This window comes from Dichotomopilus funicola, assembly GCF_033296635.1.
Source record: "Dichotomopilus funicola strain CBS 141.50 unplaced genomic scaffold C8A04scaffold_14, whole genome shotgun sequence".
Lineage (NCBI taxonomy): Eukaryota > Fungi > Ascomycota > Sordariomycetes > Sordariales > Chaetomiaceae > Dichotomopilus > Dichotomopilus funicola.
The window spans coordinates 297,309-316,332 of record NW_026944035.1 but is presented as its reverse complement, the minus strand read 5'-3'; the positions used below and the strand labels follow the sequence as shown (position 1 = coordinate 316,332).

The 19,024-nt window shown below is 54.5% G+C and overlaps 6 protein-coding genes across 6 annotated transcripts; 5 read left to right on the top strand and 1 right to left on the bottom strand.

Moving 5' to 3' along the window:
* Positions 1-222: 222 nt before the first annotated feature.
* On the bottom strand, positions 223-930 carry C8A04DRAFT_26639 (uncharacterized protein; the record flags this gene model as incomplete). Its single annotated transcript, XM_062780000.1, has 1 exon — positions 223-930. One exon carries the CDS (start codon positions 928-930, stop codon positions 223-225), a length of 708 nt encoding a protein of 235 aa, XP_062639010.1.
* A 2,642-nt stretch (positions 931-3,572) lies between these two features.
* On the top strand, positions 3,573-4,448 carry C8A04DRAFT_10506 (uncharacterized protein; the record flags this gene model as incomplete). Its single annotated transcript, XM_062776603.1, has 1 exon — positions 3,573-4,448. The coding sequence occupies one exon, from the start codon at positions 3,573-3,575 to the stop codon at positions 4,446-4,448; it is 876 nt and encodes a 291-aa protein (XP_062639009.1).
* Positions 4,449-6,510: 2,062 nt separating this feature from the next.
* C8A04DRAFT_26637 (uncharacterized protein) lies at positions 6,511-8,321 on the top strand (the record flags this gene model as incomplete). The annotated part of the gene is made up of 4 exons (XM_062779999.1): positions 6,511-6,683; positions 6,765-7,385; positions 7,478-7,692; positions 7,792-8,321. 4 exons carry the CDS (start codon positions 6,511-6,513, stop codon positions 8,319-8,321), a joined length of 1,539 nt encoding a protein of 512 aa, XP_062639008.1.
* A 1,968-nt stretch (positions 8,322-10,289) lies between these two features.
* On the top strand, positions 10,290-11,684 carry C8A04DRAFT_10542 (uncharacterized protein; the record flags this gene model as incomplete). Its single annotated transcript, XM_062776622.1, has 2 exons — positions 10,290-10,758; positions 10,825-11,684. 2 exons carry the CDS (start codon positions 10,290-10,292, stop codon positions 11,682-11,684), a joined length of 1,329 nt encoding a protein of 442 aa, XP_062639007.1.
* Positions 11,685-13,033: 1,349 nt separating this feature from the next.
* On the top strand, positions 13,034-15,369 carry C8A04DRAFT_10492 (uncharacterized protein; the record flags this gene model as incomplete). The annotated part of the gene is made up of 2 exons (XM_062776599.1): positions 13,034-13,406; positions 13,574-15,369. The coding sequence occupies 2 exons, from the start codon at positions 13,034-13,036 to the stop codon at positions 15,367-15,369; spliced, it is 2,169 nt and encodes a 722-aa protein (XP_062639006.1).
* Positions 15,370-16,918: 1,549 nt separating this feature from the next.
* C8A04DRAFT_10546 (uncharacterized protein) lies at positions 16,919-19,020 on the top strand (the record flags this gene model as incomplete). Its single annotated transcript, XM_062776624.1, has 5 exons — positions 16,919-17,198; positions 17,292-17,436; positions 17,497-17,980; positions 18,059-18,195; positions 18,252-19,020. The coding sequence occupies 5 exons, from the start codon at positions 16,919-16,921 to the stop codon at positions 19,018-19,020; spliced, it is 1,815 nt and encodes a 604-aa protein (XP_062639005.1).
* Between the last annotated feature and the right edge of the window lie 4 nt (positions 19,021-19,024).

Sequence of the window (19,024 nt, the reverse complement as noted above, 5' to 3'; positions counted from 1 at the left end):
GTCAAAACTTAGATAATACCTAATCTTATGATTGAATTGAATACTATCAAAAAGCACTGATTTACTTTTGTCATGACTTACCTCTGAAATTTAATACCAGCTCCCAGTGTTGAGCGTACCATTTCGACGGGTTACCTACACATTCCCCGATTGGATCTTGAGCCTATCCTTGCCCTCGTCGAAAGGGAAATAAATGCCACTCCCACCTCAACAACGCCCACCTCACTTCGGCACCGTCCTTGGTGACACCTCCCCATTCAACACCTCAGGATCCCGCGCAGGTTGTGTCCAAACACTCTTACCCTCCTCACCCTCGCCCGAACGACCCCACGGTCGATTAGCCTTCCAGAACTTCTGGAACTTGGCATCTCGTACTACCTGCACCTTGCGCTCCTCACAAGTACCCAGCGCCTCCTGCACCTGGCTGTAGAATGGTTCCTCCTGGGTCGGGAACCACACGAGGTCTGCGGGATCCAGGGTGCGTGCCTCGAGCCACTCTGCCCACTGTGCCTGCCAGCGGGCGCCGTTGCTTACCTTGGGGTCTGCTAATACCGGTGCGTTGGGAAGTGACTGGAGGGGTGGGTTTGGTGGTGGGGGTGGGGATTCAACGGTTGGTGGTGGTGGCCTGGGAAACTTTGGCCACGGGAGGTTAACTCCTGCCGTTTCCTTGGGCGGGAGGGAGTCCCAGAGGTCAATGGCTTGATGGATACCGACGGTAAGTTCGTGGAAGGCAGCGAGACTGAAGTCGAGATCTTCGATTCTTTCTTGAAGGGTCAGGGAGTCGATTGCGGCAATATCTACTGCGTCTTTTACGTTCTGGTAGAAGTCGATGGCTTCTTGCTGGAGTCGCATTGATTCTCGTTGGGCGAAACGGGCTTGGTAAAAGCCCGTCAATCGATTGACAATTGCCGCGGCGAGGGGAGGAGCCATAGCTACAGAAAAACTCGGGGGAGCGGTGAAACGTCTGGGTGTTTAGCGTATTTGGGTGTCAATGTGAGTTTACCTCTACCTATCCGATAAAATGATACGCTCCGGGCGAAGGTGTAATGGGGCGTTGGAATTGATTTGATTGACTTTACATCTCTCGATGGGAGCTTCAGGGCTTTAAATATGCAAGAAGTTTCAGTCAATGTAAATATCGCAACCTAGTAGCAACAAAGACTTTGGCTGCGTGCTAGCTGAGAAACAATGCCTTTGTCCTGTCTAACTTGTAGTACAGATGGTTCTTTGCTAAATATGTCCAATATTTCGACAATGAACTTTTGAGAGGTCGCTCAGTTTGAAGCCCGGCGCGCCTCGAAATATCTAGTTACCGGCATCGATGGAAGGCTGCGTGGGATTGTTTGTCCTGCCGATGTTCTGTTGAACCAAAGAACGGGAGATCCAGGGGAGACGTTGATGCACGTATACTTGTTTGGCCATTTTCGTGTTGGACGAGGTTCGTTTACCATCTCGGCGAGCACCACCAATTCTATGACCCAATCAAAAACCTGCGTTCGGCATGAGAAAGAAACCGCGTGTGGGACTGGAATGTGGTGACCGTCGGCGGGGACGTTGTGCAACTCGGGGGTGCGGTGCTTGGGAAAGGGGAATGTTGGCTCGTTGGTTGGGAACTTGAGCTCTCAAATCATCCCAGGCACGAATAGCCGTCAGCAGGTGACCGGAAATCACAAACCGCCAAGAACCGCGGCTCGGGAGCCGGTTGGAAGGTGCGGGAGGCTGTGTGGGCTTCGACTTGTGCCGAACCTTCGTTGGGCACACATTGTCGGCTGCTTGTCTCTGATTGGCTACTTGATTCCGAACTTGGAAGGAGGGTGGTGGGGCCAGGTTTCCATCGCAGGCAGGCACAACAGCAGAGGCTTGGGAGGCAAGGTGCGCCGTGGGCACTTGTAGTGAAAAGGAAAGGAAAGAACCGCGACGGTGGCCTGAGTAGTTTTAGCTTCGGATGCGGCTTCCGCTGCTACCTATGGCGGAAGTTGCACTGTTTGACATGTGCGTCCGCCGTGCCACTGTGCGACAGTTGTCCCGCCTCAGTTTTGCCCGCTGAGTCTGGCTATGAAAGCCTCCGAGGCGGCACATGCTGGGCAAAAATAGGGTCCGCGCCGACTGTGATCGGCCGAGGATCGAGTTTGCGATTGCCATAGCCTCCCCACGCCCTTTTCAGACAGCGTGGTTCACATGACGGCGTTTCTGGGAGAGCATGTCGAGATCTCAAACCGACTTATGTCAAATATGAACACGACAGCCCCGGCTACGCCCACCGCTTTTCCTTCCTCGATTTCCGGATTGATCAAAACTAATATTCGGTGTGCGATCAACTAACAACTAACATAACCCCTCGCGGGTCCACTACCGCCACCAAGCCCTCGTCGGCCCGTTTTCTCCCAGTCCAGGCACGGGTTTTGTTCCCCGCCTTTGACAGCGGCCTGTCCCGTCTTCATTGAAAATCAGCGACATCGGACCGGGTTGTCTCTGCCCCGCGGTACACAAATCAAGAATCCGACAAGAAGTATCAAGCCCCATCAAAAACATTGGTAAGTTAGTTGTCCCTGAATCAACAAAATCTTTTTCATGACGCCCACCTTAAATTTTATCTTCTTCGCCAATATGTTCTCCTTTCTTCAATTTCCCCGTTTCCGACTTTGTGTCTTCCCCTCTTGCACCGCAACATGAAAGTTGATCTCGACCGCCCCTCATGCTCCACGTGGGGTTCTCGAGTGGGGTCCGCCAGAAAACCATCTCAACTCACCGCTTGGCATCTCCACTTACTGTTCCCAAACAGTCAACTTAAGCCTGTGCTGACCGCCTGTTTAGCGGGCAACCTCAACAATTTCTGGGGAAATCACGAGAACGCAAGGTTTTCCTGTCTCAGCACCTCGAGTGTCTCCAACTCGAAGCGACTACAGTTGGTGGGTCTTCAGGTTCTGCTTTCTGAAGATCGATAACTCTTGAAAAAGCCCCCTGAAAAACGTGCCGGTCCAGAATTTTGGGTCGGCCACAAACTGGTTTATTTCGAGTTTCTGCGGCTCTGTGTGTGGCTTCTTATTCCCGCAGTTTCATGTTCCATTTGGGACCCGCAGGCCTATTTCATGCTTGATGAGAGTTGCAGCAACCCAGGTTTAACTGCATGACTTGAACAGAACGGACCTGCAGGTGCGGCAACAGCGTGGTTGGTGTGTTCCTGGCTCGGTCTGGACGACGTGCAAGTTGGGGGCTGGCTCCCCATCGCGGACATTTCTCATTGGCGCACTCTATTCGCAAACTTGCAGCAAACCCGGTGGCGAGCGTCTGGAACTTCACAGCGCGGCCCCGACGATATCCACCCGGTTGTTTACACCCGAGAGAGAGGGGAGCGGTTACTTGACCGCAACTTCCCGGAAGGGGCTCACCCTGCGCCGAGAGTCAAATTTTGTTCCATGCCCTCCCCACAAGCTTGACCGAATTAAAGAACCGGCGGTTTTCCCACACTCTCTTCTAGATTATTCTTTTCGTTTTGCCGGTTGGCCTTTTTTGACGACTTCGCCGACTTGCGCCGGTTGTGATGCTCCTAGTCTCAAGTCCGGCACGACACAATGGCCGCCATGTCCCACTTAATACACCTCACGGCCATCGACCGCCCAGACTCGCGGGTCAGTATGGCGTTATCCGACTCAACGTACCATAGTTTTCAGGACAACGATTTGCCCGAACCAGAGGCACCATCCCGGCCTATTGAGAACAAACCCATCACTGTGCGCCCGCCACCCACGGTAGTCGACGCCAAAGAGGAGGAGTGCGAGCCCATGGCTGGCGCAATGCGTCGGCAGGACTCCGGTTACGAATCGATCATCACGCGTGAAACATTATCATCTCAACCTAGGACATCGTCACCTGCCTCTTTTTCCTCCGCACGGCAGCGCCGCACCCGGCCACCAAACCGCCGGTCTCCAAAGTTAGCACCCGTATCACACCGTCCCCGGAGCGCCCTCCACACCGTCTCTCCTCCAGGCACATCCCGATCACACTCATCCCAGCCCCAGCAACCAGTCTCGTACTTTTATTTCCCGCACTTCACCTCCTCAGATCCCGCGCTAGTCGAACCGGGACTCATGGCCGACGACCGCAACCCCAAGGATTCCACTTCCACAGCCACCTACGCCCTACGCTGTGATTCACAGTCGCACCAGCTGCCGCCCCAAACGACACACTACTGGACCAGTGACCGAACAAGGAGACTTGAGTATGCCGCCATTGACGCGGCAAGCAAAGGGGTCCGTGGTTGGGTGATGCGGCACGTGGTGCCAGACTGCTTTGTTCCTCAGAGCAAGCGGCGGGTCGGTTTCGAGGATGACCGGGGTAGTGTGGTGCGGTACCGCCTCGACTTGGACACGGACGAGGGCATGGAGAAGCCTCAGTCAATCAGAGAAGGAGGCTGGAAGGGGTGGTTGTTCAGCAGCCGCCGTCGTTGAGCTCAAAGGAGTAAAAAAGATGGTCTAACCGGCTCCATTTCGGCAACCCAGGCTCGAAAAGTTGATCTGACGACAGCCATTACGCGACTGGCGAGCAGGAACTCTTTTCGCTACACGATTTCTTTCAGGCACTGTGCCAGTGGCGCAAGTGATAATCTTCCTATTTTCATTTTTTTGTTCTTTCCGGCATTCGGCAGCATTTCGGCAGCATTCACAGTGGTATTTCCGGATTGGCATCACATTTACACAGGACTCATCACAAGACATGGGTCAGGCGTTCTATACCCCTGCGTTGCAGCATTGATGTCTTTTTCTCTCGCCCTCGCCCACGGGATGGAACAGACTAGAATCTGGCGAGGGTTGAGAGGGGCAGCTTGCATTTCTTTTGGGACTTTTGGTGTGTATGTCAATTTGTAATTGAAGATTGCATGGCGATGGATCAGAGGATATTCATTTAGGACCATATCAGGTGTGAGAAGTGAGATGGAGAGTAGGGAAGGAGGGACTGCCTTCGAGGGGAGCCCGAAGAAGGGTAAAAGAAATTGCCACTTCTGAAGACATGTTCCAACAGAGACATGGATGGAAACATGATCAAACACGGGCATGGCCAGGGAAGGAATATGGAAAGGAGTAGGAGAGAGCGGGAACTACGGGAAATCTACGTAAAGTAATACCGTGAATATATTCCATTTGTTGTTCAAGTAATTTCCCCCTATTCTGACTGCGACTAATTTCTCTCCATTACCCTTGCCTGCTTTGAGGGTTGACATGACTTAGCGCGGGATACTTCCCCATGATTTGAAAACAGCATTCCACTGACGGCTGGGGTATGGGCTTGTATAGCTAAGGTGTGAACAGTTACTTGTTGCTTGAAAGGATACCCCCCGAGAAGATATTACAAGGGGCATCAAGTGAAGATCTGGTTATCATGGGCGCTTTGACGAAGGTTTGTAGGTCCGGGGCCGGTAAAGTGGTCTTTCTTCCACGTCTTTCACTTCATAAAGGGGAACGTTGCGAGCTGCTATTAGGGTAGATGAACATGAATCCAATCTCCGAACAAAGGCCGAACAAGTACTAGCACTTGCCTACTTGTTGCTCGAAGAACAGGTTAATTCACAACATCTGGGCTTGTAACATGGAAAAGGGGTTAGTTAGTAACGAATATGAGAGGGGGCATCGTTGGAGTAGGCAAGCAAACCACAATCCAATTCGAGTTGAGTTATTTAGATACAATTTCATACAATTCGATCAAGACGCAAGGGATGTCATGCTCAGTTACAAACTTTCTTTACCATGACTTCGTCTACAACCGCGTAATCTCTGGGACAAGATCTTGGTTAATTTTGGAATAAGGGATCGTCTTGCAGCACACGCCATCCAGTTAACATGCAAGAACAGCCGATTTCAACGTCCGAACTCCAAGCTTGAGGCCTTTAGAGTCCATAGAATGCTTATGCTTGGTGTGAGGCTTTCAAATATCTAACGATTATCTAGTCTCTCACCGATCACTGCTCCCTTGGCCACAAACTACCTTTGATAGAAGAACACGAGGTTTATGGCCATCAGTGTCTTATCCACCGGGGAATCCGGAGTCTACCGGCGCTTTGTACTTATCCCAGAGGCATCCCCAGACAGGACATTGCGGCTCAACTTGGTCCAGCCGCAACAGGCGGAGACCAACCATCACGACTAAGCATCATGAAGGGCATTAGCCCTGCGGCTGGTGTTCTCCGCCATGAGCAGAATCACAAACATAAATCCATTCCTTTGAAAACCCGCTTGGCTTCCTTCTTCTTCCCCAATTCAGCAATTTTTGCTGATTACACTTCACAACCACCACAGTCGCGGGCCAGCCTGAACCTCTTTGGAACTTCTTATTCCTTCGGCATCGCTGATCAAAGGAATAAGATCAGTTTCTACTCTTTAGCTTTCTTCGATTGCTTTTTCCCTTTTCTTTCCTTCTTTCTTTCTATCTTGTAGCATCACCATCCCACCAATACACGGGGGTGGGGAAAAAAATCGAAAAAGAACAAAAGACAATCCGCGACAACTTACCATCAAGATGTCGAACTCCAATTTCAACCCCAGCACGAGCGCCCCTTTGAACCCCCGCCTCGACGCCGTCCCAGTGGCTGGGAGTCAGGCCAAGTCCGAGGCCAACTCCTCAGCTAAAAACGACAACGCACCCTGGGCGGTGGGGGGCGAGATCTGTGGGATCCACGAAAGAGGTGCTCGGTACGTTCAGAAGGATATTTGCGGTGGCAGTGGCCGCGGTAAAGTTGGGATTCGGACGAATTTGACTGACAGCCTTAGCAGTGCCGGCGGTGCGCGTGGTCTCGGAAACCACATTCTCGGGGCTGCCGGCGCCCTAGTCCTTGGTTGTCCCGATGCTGCTGCTGATGCAGTTCTTGACGCCATCAACGCCAACAAGGACAACGTCAACAAGGACAACGTCAACAAGGACAACATCGCCAACAAGAACAAGCAGACCGATACCAGCAGCAACGACAATAACAACAACGATGAGGACAGCAACATCGCAACCCAATTCGCACCCTGCTACCCTTGCGAAGCCGACATCCGCCTCGTCATCTGCGATCGGTCCGGCGAAGTCCGTGGCTACGACGTCCAGAAGGAGCCGATGGAGGATGCGTCGCTGGTGTGGCGCGATATCTTTGCTCAGTTTGCTGCTCAGATGCCAGTTAAAAAAGAAAAGGCCAGAAAGAGCGAAGAAGATCAAGAACCCCCGCCGGTGCTGGACCTGACGCAGGTCAAGCAGCCGTATGATGCGGCTGGCTTTGAGGTGGTGCTCTGGTTGATGCATGGGCTGTTTTCGAAGGTTGAGAGGGCGCCGGCGATGAAGTTGTTGTATAATGTGGCTCAGGTTGTGGAGATGTATCAGTGTTGGGGGGTGTTGGCTTCACATTTGAAGGATTGGTGAGTCTTTCCTGTTTTTGGTGTTTTCCTTGTTTCTCTTAGTGAGACGATGGAAGAGATGGAACCGACGTTGACCGACTTTGACTCCACAGGTTGATTCACCTTGACCGGTATATTTGCGCCCATCATGACAGCGTCGACGATGAAAAGCTGCTCTTCATCAACTGGGTCTTTGGTGACGCCCACTTGTTTCTCGGGGTGCTGTTTCGCGCCGCCCATAAGGCCACGATTGACCAAAATGGCAATCTTCGGGATAGCCGTGGCAGACTGTGGTCCCTCAACCCGGACCTGCCCCGTCCCATCATCGGTATGTCAACCTACTTCCTAATCCAGAGTGAATCTGGAGTCACCCATGGTACTTAGTATGTAATTATGCTACTATTAAACTGACACCCCACCAACGAAGATTCCATCCCCCAACTCCGCTTGGTGACCATCGAACGCATACTCGGCACGATTACGCAAGTCGTGTCCTACCTAGAGAGTCACAAGAATAGTTCTGGGCACTGCCACGTCTACGACAACAAGAAGAATCCTTTCATCTCCAAGACCATCGCGGCCGAGTACTCTCACTTGTGTCTCCAAATCCAACTCGACTCTCTCCTCGCTGGACTCGACGCGGTCGAGGTTGGTTACCCTACCCCGGCGTCCAGGGCCTCGGAATACCACGAGAGCGTCAACACGTTCGCCAACAAGATTCTCGACATTAAAATTGCCCGACTGCATATCCCGGACGGCCCAGAGTTTCTGGGATGCCACGTGGGCTGCGGGCAGTATCTTCGGGGGTGCATTGTTAGGATTATGAAGCAGAATCATCTGATTCTGCCACAGGAGATAAAAGAAAAGATGGATGAGCGACGGTTGCGGTCGGAGGCGTGTCCGGGATTGAGTGGGCTGGTGAGGGGCTGTCGGTGTGCCCTTGGGCATGGCTTTTGAGGATGTGTTGAACTGTGGGTGAGGTTTTGAGGGGGATACCAGCCAGTTACATGTAGGGTTTGTCTTAGGTCTGGGGTGAGCAAGTGTTAGGTAGTGTAATTACAACTTGTACTTTTAGCAAGACCGGTGTCCTTGGTTTGACCCTGTGATCCAATACTTACTTGTTCCTAGAGCCGTTATGGGCGAGCCGTACGAGGCTTAACCCTCTCGTTGATAAATAACTATAGGTAGCGGAACCCGTCCCACGATTTATCGGCCCGAGCAAACGGACCAGTACAGTCGGGCATCATATCCATCGACGACATACCTTCCGAGACCAACATCAGCCCAACGCCGATCTCACGATAACAACCCTAGACTCGGACAACGCCTCCTCATTTTCTTGAACAGCATCGGCAAAACTTGCCTCGCGATAATGAACTATGCACTTCCTGAGCCCATTCAGCGCAGTAATAAACCAACAAGACAATACCAAGACGAAATATCAGCCACACACTATTTATCCACACCGTGATGCATGGATCAGCGTGCGGGAGCCTTCCGCTGCTCGTCGTATGTGTTGATCGCCGTCGCGTGGCCCGGGTCTTTGCATGGATTTGCATCATGCCGGAAATGACAGATTGTAAACGGACTGATGTTGGCTACACCAGTAGTACACCTAGGTAGGCAGGTCCTAGCACCGGTCTCGTCGGGATCTAGGCACATGGCGATACATGTAAGTGCAGTTATTGGCCGGAAGCTCACTCAGGTAAAAGTTCCTGATTCAGGCCCGGAACGGCTACCATAATTACCTATGTACTCAGATGGACAAGGCAGGAAGAATTGTGCTGGGAATTCGTTTAATTAGCCCGTTCGTAAAGGAAATTCTAGGAAACATGGAGAAGTGGTACCCCAAAATGCGTTTTGTGCCAGCTGAAACTACGAGCCAAGGGGGGGTTGCTGGGTGTCGGACCATACAAACGCATTGCAAACCCACCATCTAGCTTCCGCATCACTTATCTTGATTACTGGACACATGGGCTGAGGTTGTGGTGCATTATACAGAGGTAATTAGGAATGTCTCACGTAGACATTCTAGTTCCTTGGTCTCAGCAAACGAGCTAACCCGGCCTACCTAGTTAGTCCGCAGCTCACCATGAACCCCAGCCTTGACTCCGCCTTCCCCATTCTAAGCCCATTCCAAGGCATCCGGAGGAATGCGGTGCCACACTAGACGCCCTCTGTAATTCCCCGAGAGCGTTTGACAAAGACTAACAAAAAGTCAGCCCAAAACCAAGATTCCGAGAGGCGCTTGCGTGCCCTGGTACGGCACACTGCAGCGGTGCGACGGTCAATCCCGCAGTCATGTCGCCGGCCGCGGCAAATCCGTTTGGCCGTTTGGCCGTTTGGCAGTTCCGCCTTCATACCGGCCGTGCCGAAGCTCAAGAAAACGTGGGAAGTTATCCGTACCGCCGGTGGTCGGAGGAGATACACGTGGGCGGTGCCGTGAGGGTAGTCGGATGGGAAGGCTGGCATTCCCGGAACGTTATCCTCGCGCTGTCGTCATTCCGAGCGATATTTTCCTTTCTTTCAGCCGTGGGCACACACCCCTCCTCCTATGTCGTCCTCGACACCCTGTGCGACCCACCTCTTCTCAGGTCGTTAGTATTTCGTCCCATCTATAAAACCCGGTTACGTCTCCCCGCGTCTCAGTTCGTGATCCAGAACTCGGGCAGTACGTTGTTTCGGATCAAATCTTGCACCTCATGACTTCGCCCATCGATCTGTGACGAGTCAAAACCCCACCAGACTTACACTCGAGACTCGACAATCTTTAAATCCCCGTTAATCAGATCCCTCAAAATGGCCTACCGACCACCAAACACCGCATCACCACTCCCGAGCATCGTAACAATGGTAGGCCCAGGAAACCCATCCACCCCATCCATCTCTGCGTTCTCCCACTCACCTCCAACACCCCCATCCGCAATGGGGCCAACAAAAACAACCCCAACAACATCAACATCAACAGCCCTCACCAACACCCGCACAACCCTCACCTCCCATCCCGCTCCCGTTCCCGTTACCGAAACCCGCACCCTCCTAACCTTCCCAACCAACGGCCTCCCATCCCCCCGCATCCTCCCAGCGAGTGCCTTTCCACGCCACCAGCCTGCCACCGCAGGCCCTAGCTATGGCAATCATCCACCGTACATCTCCCATCAACAACAACAACCACCGTCCAGCGTCGGCGTCGGCATCGGCACCGGCGTCCCCTTCAGGGCCCAGACAAATCGCTGGTTGTGCTGTGTTTGCGCAGAGCGCGAGGTTTTTGATCCTATTGGGATGGTGTTTCACGCTGAACCTCCTTCCCTTCTCTACCCTGCTTCTTTTCCTCGTCCCTCGGCTTCGGCTTCGCCAGCTATGGGAGGGGGGTATGCGTGGGGGGAATATACGAGTGCGTTTATTGGAGACGGTGCTGTGGGGTTTTATACCGGTCGGGAGGGACAACAACATCGCTCAGGCGGCGGTGGTGGTGGCAACCGCCATGGTGACGACGACGCGGGGACCTCATACACCACCTGCCACAACATGAACTGTCGCCACCAGCAATGCGTCAACTGCGCTCTCTTCCCGGGAGCTGTCGGGGGTAGTTACAGGGCGAAACAACTGGTTCGTACAGTCGGGGGACTTTATACTTCGCCACGGTTTGTGGATCCGGTGTACTGGGAGTGTGGGACGTGTGGGGAGTCGGTGAGGAATAGGTTGCATTCGCGGTGTGTTATTGGGATGGCGGAGTGTCAGGGGGAGAGGTGTGTGGGTATGCGGCAGCAGGTGGGCGGATCGCGGCTTGGGTATGGGGGGGAACAACACACTATGGGGGGAGGAGGAGGAGGAGGGGTGTTGATGGCGGATAGTGTGGTGATGAATCGGTATGGGCAGAGATTGGGGACTGCGGATCAGAGGTTTGCTGTAGCGGATGGGCCGTGGCATTGGCAACGGCGGGCGTTGGGGGATTCGAAATGTGCGGTTGTTTCGGGGACGAGGAAGCTGATGAACAGACCGCTGGAGGGGGGTGTCCGGCGGGATGGTGTGGTTCATGAGTTGTGGAAGGATGGGGAGCCGGTGCCGAATTACCCTTATCGAAGGCCGCCGCCGTTGAATGAGGATGATGCACATGAGAATAACGAGTATGAGGTCACGTATCTGGCGGGGATAGCGGCGGAACCGTCGGATAAGGGGAAAGGGCGAGAGGAGCGGTATGGGGTCCTTGATCAGGGTCCACGGTTTGGGTCGGCTTCGAGTCCGGGTGGTGTCAGTCCTGGGGGGGCTTCTTCAGATTCTTCGTCTTTTTTTCCTGGATGGAACAATTTGCAAAGGTAGCGACGGGGTTACTATTCCTACAAGGTATAAACGAACAGAGTCACTGCTAGCCATCGCAAGCCGTCGTAGAGATTTCGTTGATCCCATACGCCTAGGCGCCCAAGGTAAGCACAGTGTACGGATCGCAACATCTGGATAGGTAATGTGTGGCTCTGTTGTTGATGAGTCGGGACCGAGTTGGGTGGTGTCGGATCGGCCCGGATCGATTCTTAGCGGCGGGGTTGCCCCTCCCCCGCAGTGACGTTGAATGCCGAAGCAGCCGACAGGGATTGAAGATGGGCCAGAAAGCTTGCCTGAGGTCCCAACTTGAGTCCCGGCTCAAAGGTGGGAAATACACCACTCGGTAATAAAACTTAGGGCAAAGATAGAACAAGGCGGGGTAGGGACATCAGAAGGGTAAAGAATGTAAAAAGATCCGCAAACTGGCAAATTGAAGAAAAGTAGGATGACGGTAGAGAAGCCTTGCCGTGACAAAGCAGTGCCATTGTGATGTGTGATTTACTTGGAAGCTAGGCAGATGTAAACTTTCCAGATTGGTAGGCATCCGTGGATGGGGAACACGGAATGTTTGGCAGCTATGCTGGTTGACTCATTGAAGAAAAACAGAAGGCAGAAGCAAAACCGTCCTGGGAAAAATATATGCTTCTCGGAAATAGGCAACCAAGTGACGGGAAAGATCATGAGTTGGCAAACACAAAGTGTGGAGGAGTTTGTCATGGCAAGTCACTTAACCCCGAGAAGGGGGCCAAAACCATGGAGAGGTTCATCATTGACCGAAGAGACTGGAAGGCCAGGCAGGTCGACGCACGGGCCAGTCACCCAGTTCACCAGCAGGGAAATTCCCCACACGCGAGGTAGCCCAATCAGGAACCAGTGCATTTTTTTCGGCGGGGAAAACGTCAAAAAATTTGGCTTTCGTCGCTTTGTGGTCTGTGCAGCGCCGAACTCCCTGTTCTTGCTTGCGCCTCGAACAACCCGCAGTTTTGAAGTTTGAAGTTCTGCTGGCGACAACGAAACTGGCAGAACCACCAAGCCGCCCTGCGGAACTATTCCTTGCCGTCGCCAACCTGAAGCGATCGGACGGTATTGTTCGTTGTCTCTGTTCTCCCTGCGATTACCACGTGCTAACGTTCAACAAGCAAACAGGGAAAGGCTGCGCGCGTCGCACTGCTTCAAGTTCCGTGAAAACCGCCAAGTGATCGGGCTTCCTGATTCCACTTCTCCTTCTTCTCCGACCGTGGTCCAACATTCATTTCCACCACGACACTCCTTTTTACCATTCCCAAAGAACACCACACCGCCTACGGCTGCCGTCGACGAATCTTCTTTCAGCAACTCATCTCACAATCATGGCGCCTGTCAATGGAGTCGGAGGCAACTCGGCCAACGCCAAGACCGCCGCAGTTCGGCCCCCCAATCGAGTTGTCGTCCCTGTGCTGCCCCTCAACTTTCCTCAGCGGCCTGCGAATAAACCGCCGGCCCCTCCGCCTGCTATTCCCTATTCCTTGATAAAGCCACAGAATGGAACACGTCCCAATGAGCAGAAGGCAGCACCGGATGTGCAAAAACAAAGCCGGGATCATTTGAACGGAACCTCGACATCGCATGGCCCAAGCCCCACAAAAGAGGCCGATGCTTCAACTCCCCCCGCTGCTCCTGCTCGCATTGTCACCACGGCAGAGCAGATGGCACCTGCCCCGGCACAGGAAGAGCTTGACAAAGGTACGAATTCCTCATTAATTCCCCCCTCCCGAGTTGGCCCCGAGCCTTTCCCCATATCTACCCGCATCCTCAGTTTCCCTTCTCAATCCTCGTCCTCAAGATTCCCCCAAAGTTCCCCATTTTCCCTCTCGAGGGTGTGAAATGCCGACTAACGAGCACCATGGCAGACACCCCGACCATTTCGTCTACATTCCCCGATCGTCGCATGCTCCCGACTACCCGTACTCGACCACCGGGGCTCCCCAACCCGGCATCCGAGCCCATGAGCGCATCTGGCCCGATTCCTGAAGGTCCCATTATGGCCCCACCACCCCCCGCATTCGTTAACCGACCGGCATTCCACCAGCCTCACCCTAGTAACGGGAGCTTGGGATTTAACGGTTTCCACGACTCCAACACGTCCTCGCCTGCCCCTCGTACCAGCGCTGCCTTTGGTCCTCCTCCGGGCCTACTTCCTTACCCCCCGCCCGCTGTTGACGCCTATGGTCGCCCGGTTCTTGTCTCTCCCGTCGTCGATGGATTTCCCCCGAACCATATGAACCACCATGGCCCACCTACACCCCATAGCTTCCATGGTTCGCATTCATCGGGGCAAGCAGAGGATCATGGTTACAACACGTACGGTGCCCCTAATGGCAATCCAGCCCACCCCGTTCCATCGGCCGGGCAAACGACCATGCCTCCGCCTGGACTGAACCCTCCGATGAATGGCACGGTGCCCGCTGCCTCGCCATCGGCCGCAGCGTATCAGAGCCTGTGCGACCAAGACGAGGCCTTGTCCTTTCTCCGACACGGCATTTCGGACGCTACCTTCAACGACTGCGTCCTCGAGGTTCGCTTCTCTGATAGCCAAGAATTCCAGGATCATCCCAACTATCGACAGCTGCACCGCGCTCTAAGGACTCCCGGCCACCGTTTCATCTTCTCCCGTAGCCCTGTTCTCGCCGGAGTCATGAAGACCCAGGGTTCGATGCCGGGAAGCATCATCTACCTCGACGCCAACGACGAATACCTGCGGTCGGATACGTTTTGGTTTTCTCTTCGCACTCTTTACGGCTGGAGCCTCGCCGATGGTATTCTGCCCACGGAATTGGCCCTTCGAGATGTCGGAGACGACCTCAAGACGGCACTTAGCTACATTGCGACCGCTCGCTACCTGCAGCTTCCGTGGGTGCGTTCTGTGGCCATCCACCGTGCCAGCCGCTTAATCTTTTGGAACACGATTGAATCCGCGGCCAAGTTTGTTTCCCGGATCGTGGCCGTATCACCCCGGGACGATGCGTTTGGTATTTCGGAGTTCTTGGAGCAGGTTCTCGGTTTTATTGTTCACAACTTCCCCACCGACTTCGTGCTCGACGCTCAGGCTGGCGACTACGGCTTCTCCCGCTTCCCACCCTCCGCGGCCGTGACTCTCAGCCCCAATGCACCCGCCATTGCCAATGGAACATCGGGTGGACTGCATAGCAGGCAGTCTTCCCTTAGCCAGACTCAGATGCCGCGCAACTCGCGCGCGCCGTCAGCAGGCATACGGTTGTCCCAACTCAAGTTTGGGGACATGTCGCCGGCCAAGAACGGACAGCAACCTCGCCCTCCTACGACCAACGACACGATCCTCTCACGGATCCTCTTGAATCTGCCATTCGAGCTCCTAAAGCAGATTTTGGAGCACCCCAGCCTCGCTAAGCTATCTGGCGAGCTCGGCCCGAAGGCTCGGCAGTCCATCATCGCCCAGATCATCGCTGAGCGCGAGGCTAGGCGTCAAGCGGTTTTGGACAAGACCTCGGATCCTAAGCTGAGGGTCTATCAGGAACGCGTCGAGAAATCGACGGTTCCGCTGATCGTGGGACACATGGAAGATTTCTGGGTCAACAACCTGGGTTTCAGAGAGGAGGTATTTCCCGGTGATCTTCCGTACCTCGTCCACACCTGGTCGCAGCCAGCTTCGGCTACTTCCAGTGCCTAAGCCCGGTCAGTCTTGGTTGCGGGTGTTACTGATTTACTTTTTACGACTTGATGATGATTTGGAGGCGTTTGGTTGTTGTTGATTGGGAGGTCTACTGGGTTTGACCTATTTACCACGGGGATGGGCCCCTTTGTTGGCGTGTTGCGGGCTTTTGCACCCTTTTTGCCAACTTGCTTGCCTCTGCGGTTTTCGCGGAGCCGATACACCTTTCCTAGGTCTTGCTTCGCATTTTGCATTGCGTTTGGAGTCGCACGGTTATATAAAATCGCCCGCCCTCACTTCAGGGCGGGCTAGAGCGGAACGGTGGGACGGCGAGGGCGTGTTTATGTATTGGTTTGTGTTTTTCCTATCTCTCGCCCCTTCCGCGTCCCGGGCGATCTCTATTGGGTTTCGCTTAGGGATTTCGAAGGTGAGAGGTTGATTGATAGCACTGTTCGCCAGCATTGGTGACCGATGTTTAAGTCGCTTCTGGGGGAGTACCCTGCAAGGGTGCCGTGAGATGAACACCATGACGACGGACGCTTCAGCTTTTCTGGCCTGACGTTTTGGAGTCGCGGTTTGGGATACAGGATTTTTGTGTTGGGGATTTCAGAGCAGCACTCATCACAGAGTCTAAGTGTAAGGGCTGGGGACATGGGGAGGTGGACTTGTGATGATAGAATCTTGTAAAGGGTTATATATCCCATTAGGTGGAAAATGGGAGGGGTATGGGCCTGCTTGATGGTGTGCTGTTACTTGTCGGGAATGAGGGAAATGATTAGTCTTAATACCAATCGCAAGCTTTTCACCCAACCATAGCATCCCCCAGAACGGCAATGCGTCATGAAGGGACTTCTCTTGTCTTTAGTAATCCGAAATCCCACACCACTCCGGAGCGTTAGCATGCACGTGTGTTCTGAAAGCTGATGATAATCGTGGAGAAGTGGATGCTGGGAAGAACCACACTGGGTGCAGGATGCAGCCAAACGAAGCAGGTGTGGCCGTGTGGGGAAGGGACCTTCAGATGGTCTTGGCCGAGCTCAGAACCGAGGCTTTTCTCATGTCGCACGCACATGGGCAGGTGGCCCTCGTCAATGCACGCAGCGGGATTGACCCGCAATGGAACTCCGCTTGTCCCCCATTTCCGTGCACTTTCCCCAGCTTTGGAGCGTCAGAGCTGACTTTAACCTAGAACCATCAATCTCGCGTTCGACAATTTCACCACGTTTCTGTTCCTCAAGATCGCGCGTATCTAAGAGACAGATTCTGTGACGCGCAGGAGATTTTTAAATTGCAAGTCGACTTGGGGGGTATGATTCTACGGTCTGCTCGCGCTCTTTCGGAGCTCTCGCGTCGCAATCCTGCAGTCAATTAATCGGACGCGCTCGATTTCGTCACAGCACAGCACATAAACAGGGGATTGTCTCTGCTCCTCAATCAGCCCGCCCGCGCTATCGCGACTGAGAACAACGCAGCGCAGCGCCGGAATCGACACAGAGACCTCATACCTCGAATTAAGTAACTGCAACACAACAGAAAAACGAAACAACACACAAAGACACACCCGAAAATGCCCGCTCCACCGGGTCCCTCGGCCAGTGGTGGCCCGTCATCGTCATCGAAATCATCAGCAGCTCCAACAGCCCGCAGCACAACGGACCCCATCCTGCGCAACGCCCTACGCTATACTATCTCGGCCCGCGAGTATGCGACACTGCACAAATATGTCATTTCGCGGTCGCGTGCTCTGAAAAAGCGCGCGCCGACGGTGGAGAGTGTGGAGAAAATTATTGGGGGGTCGTCTTCTACGGCTGCTTCTGCTGGGAAAGGGAAAGGGAAGGGGAAGGGGGGTGTTAGGAGGCGGGCTGGGGCTGGGAGTGGGAAGGAGACTGGGGGTGAGAGGGGTCCAGAAGGAAGGAAGAGGACGGGGACTGGGGTGGAAGAGAGGGAGAGGAGAGCGGCGATGGTCAGGGGGGAGGATGATTATAATGCGAGGGCGGTACGGCATTCGTTGAGGGTGTTTGTGGCCACGGGGGCGTTGATGAAGTTGTGGGGGGTTGTGTCGGGGCGGGTGTTGGGGAAGAAGGAGTATGTTTTGTTCTCGTCTTCTATTATCTTGCCTGTGGACAACAGCTAACAAGACGACAGTCCCCCAGCAACGGCTGGCAAGAAACAACCCCTCCACAAATCCCCCACGCTACGCCTCTCGCTATCCCTCAGTACCATCCTCCTGCTCTACCGCATCCTCTTCCGCTTCTTCAACCGCCTTCGTGCGCACCTCCTCGACCCGTCCGCAGCGCCGTTTTGCTCGCGCAACCCCCGGGCTGCCCGGACATTGACGTCCCCCTACGCGCCTGCTGTCGGCGCCTCGCTGGCCGGCCTCGCACTCGGTGTGTACCCGTCAAGCCAGCTGCGCGTGACGATTACGCTGTACACGGTGTTCCGCGCGCTCGAGTTTGGGTGGAACTGCGCGGAGGATAACGGGATGCTGTGGGGCTGGGAGAAGGGCGTCAATGGCAAGCCTGATACGATGAGGGCGCGGCCGGCGTGGTGGGGGAGCTGGATGCTGCAGCCGTTGGCGTTTGGGCAGTTGTTCCATGCGTTGGTCTTTGATAGGGACTGTTTTCCTTCGGTGAGTGCTCTTTTTCACTATGGGACCGCAGAGATGGATGGAAGGTTGATGAGATGACTTCTAACGGAGCAAATCTAGTTCTGGAGCAACTTTGTCTTCAAGAATTCGACCGCCTACCTCCAGGCTAAGCCGGACACGTTCCCGGCCGGGTTGAAGTGGCCCCAAGCAGGCCAAATCGCCGATAGTCTCGCGCAGATGGCCCGGCTCAGCTGGCCGTAAGTCCTACTAAGACCCCCTTAATCCACTTCACGCTGCTAACGCCTCACATCAGAGCCTTCATCTCCCCCACTCTCTTCCCCCAAAAAGAAGACATCCTCCCGGTCTCTCTGGCCCCAATCTCCCCCCTCACCTCCGGCGCCCACCCCCTCATCAACTCCCTCTCCTGCGCCGCCCTCCACCCCTCCGACCCGTCCTGCACCCGCACATTCCTCACCTTCTGGCTGCGCTCCTTCCCTCCCTTAACCCGCCTCCTCGTCATCATCTACTCCGCCCTCCTGCTCCCGCGCCTCTCAGCCCTCTACCACTTCCCGCTCTCCACCCTCCGCCAACTCCTCTCCAACGCCCTGCGCATGGCCGGTTTCCTGACGGGTTCCATGGCCACGGCCTGGTCGTCGGTCTGTTTCTTCCAGACCTGGCTGCCGCGCACTTTCTTGCCAACGCAGCGGTTTTTCGTCGGCGGGTTTGTGGCCGGGTTGTGGGCGTTGCTGCAGCACGGTCGGCGCGGGAGTCGCGGGGTGTTTTTGTCCAGTGCGAAGGTGAGCGTGGAGAGTTTGTGGAAGGTTGGGGTCAAGAGACGGTGGTGGAGGGGGATGCGGGGCGGGGATGTGTGGGTGTTTGTGGCTGCTTTGATGGTTACCGGGGTTGTTTATGAGAGGGATGCGAAGGCGGTTAAGGAGGGGGCGTGGAGGAAGGGGATTAGTTGGGTTAGGGGAGAGGGGTGGAGGGATTGGGGGATGGATGTGGAGGATGAGACTGAGGAGGGTGAGGGGGAGGAGGGGGAGGAGAAGGATGGGGATGGGCTGTGGATGAAGACGGAGTGATTGA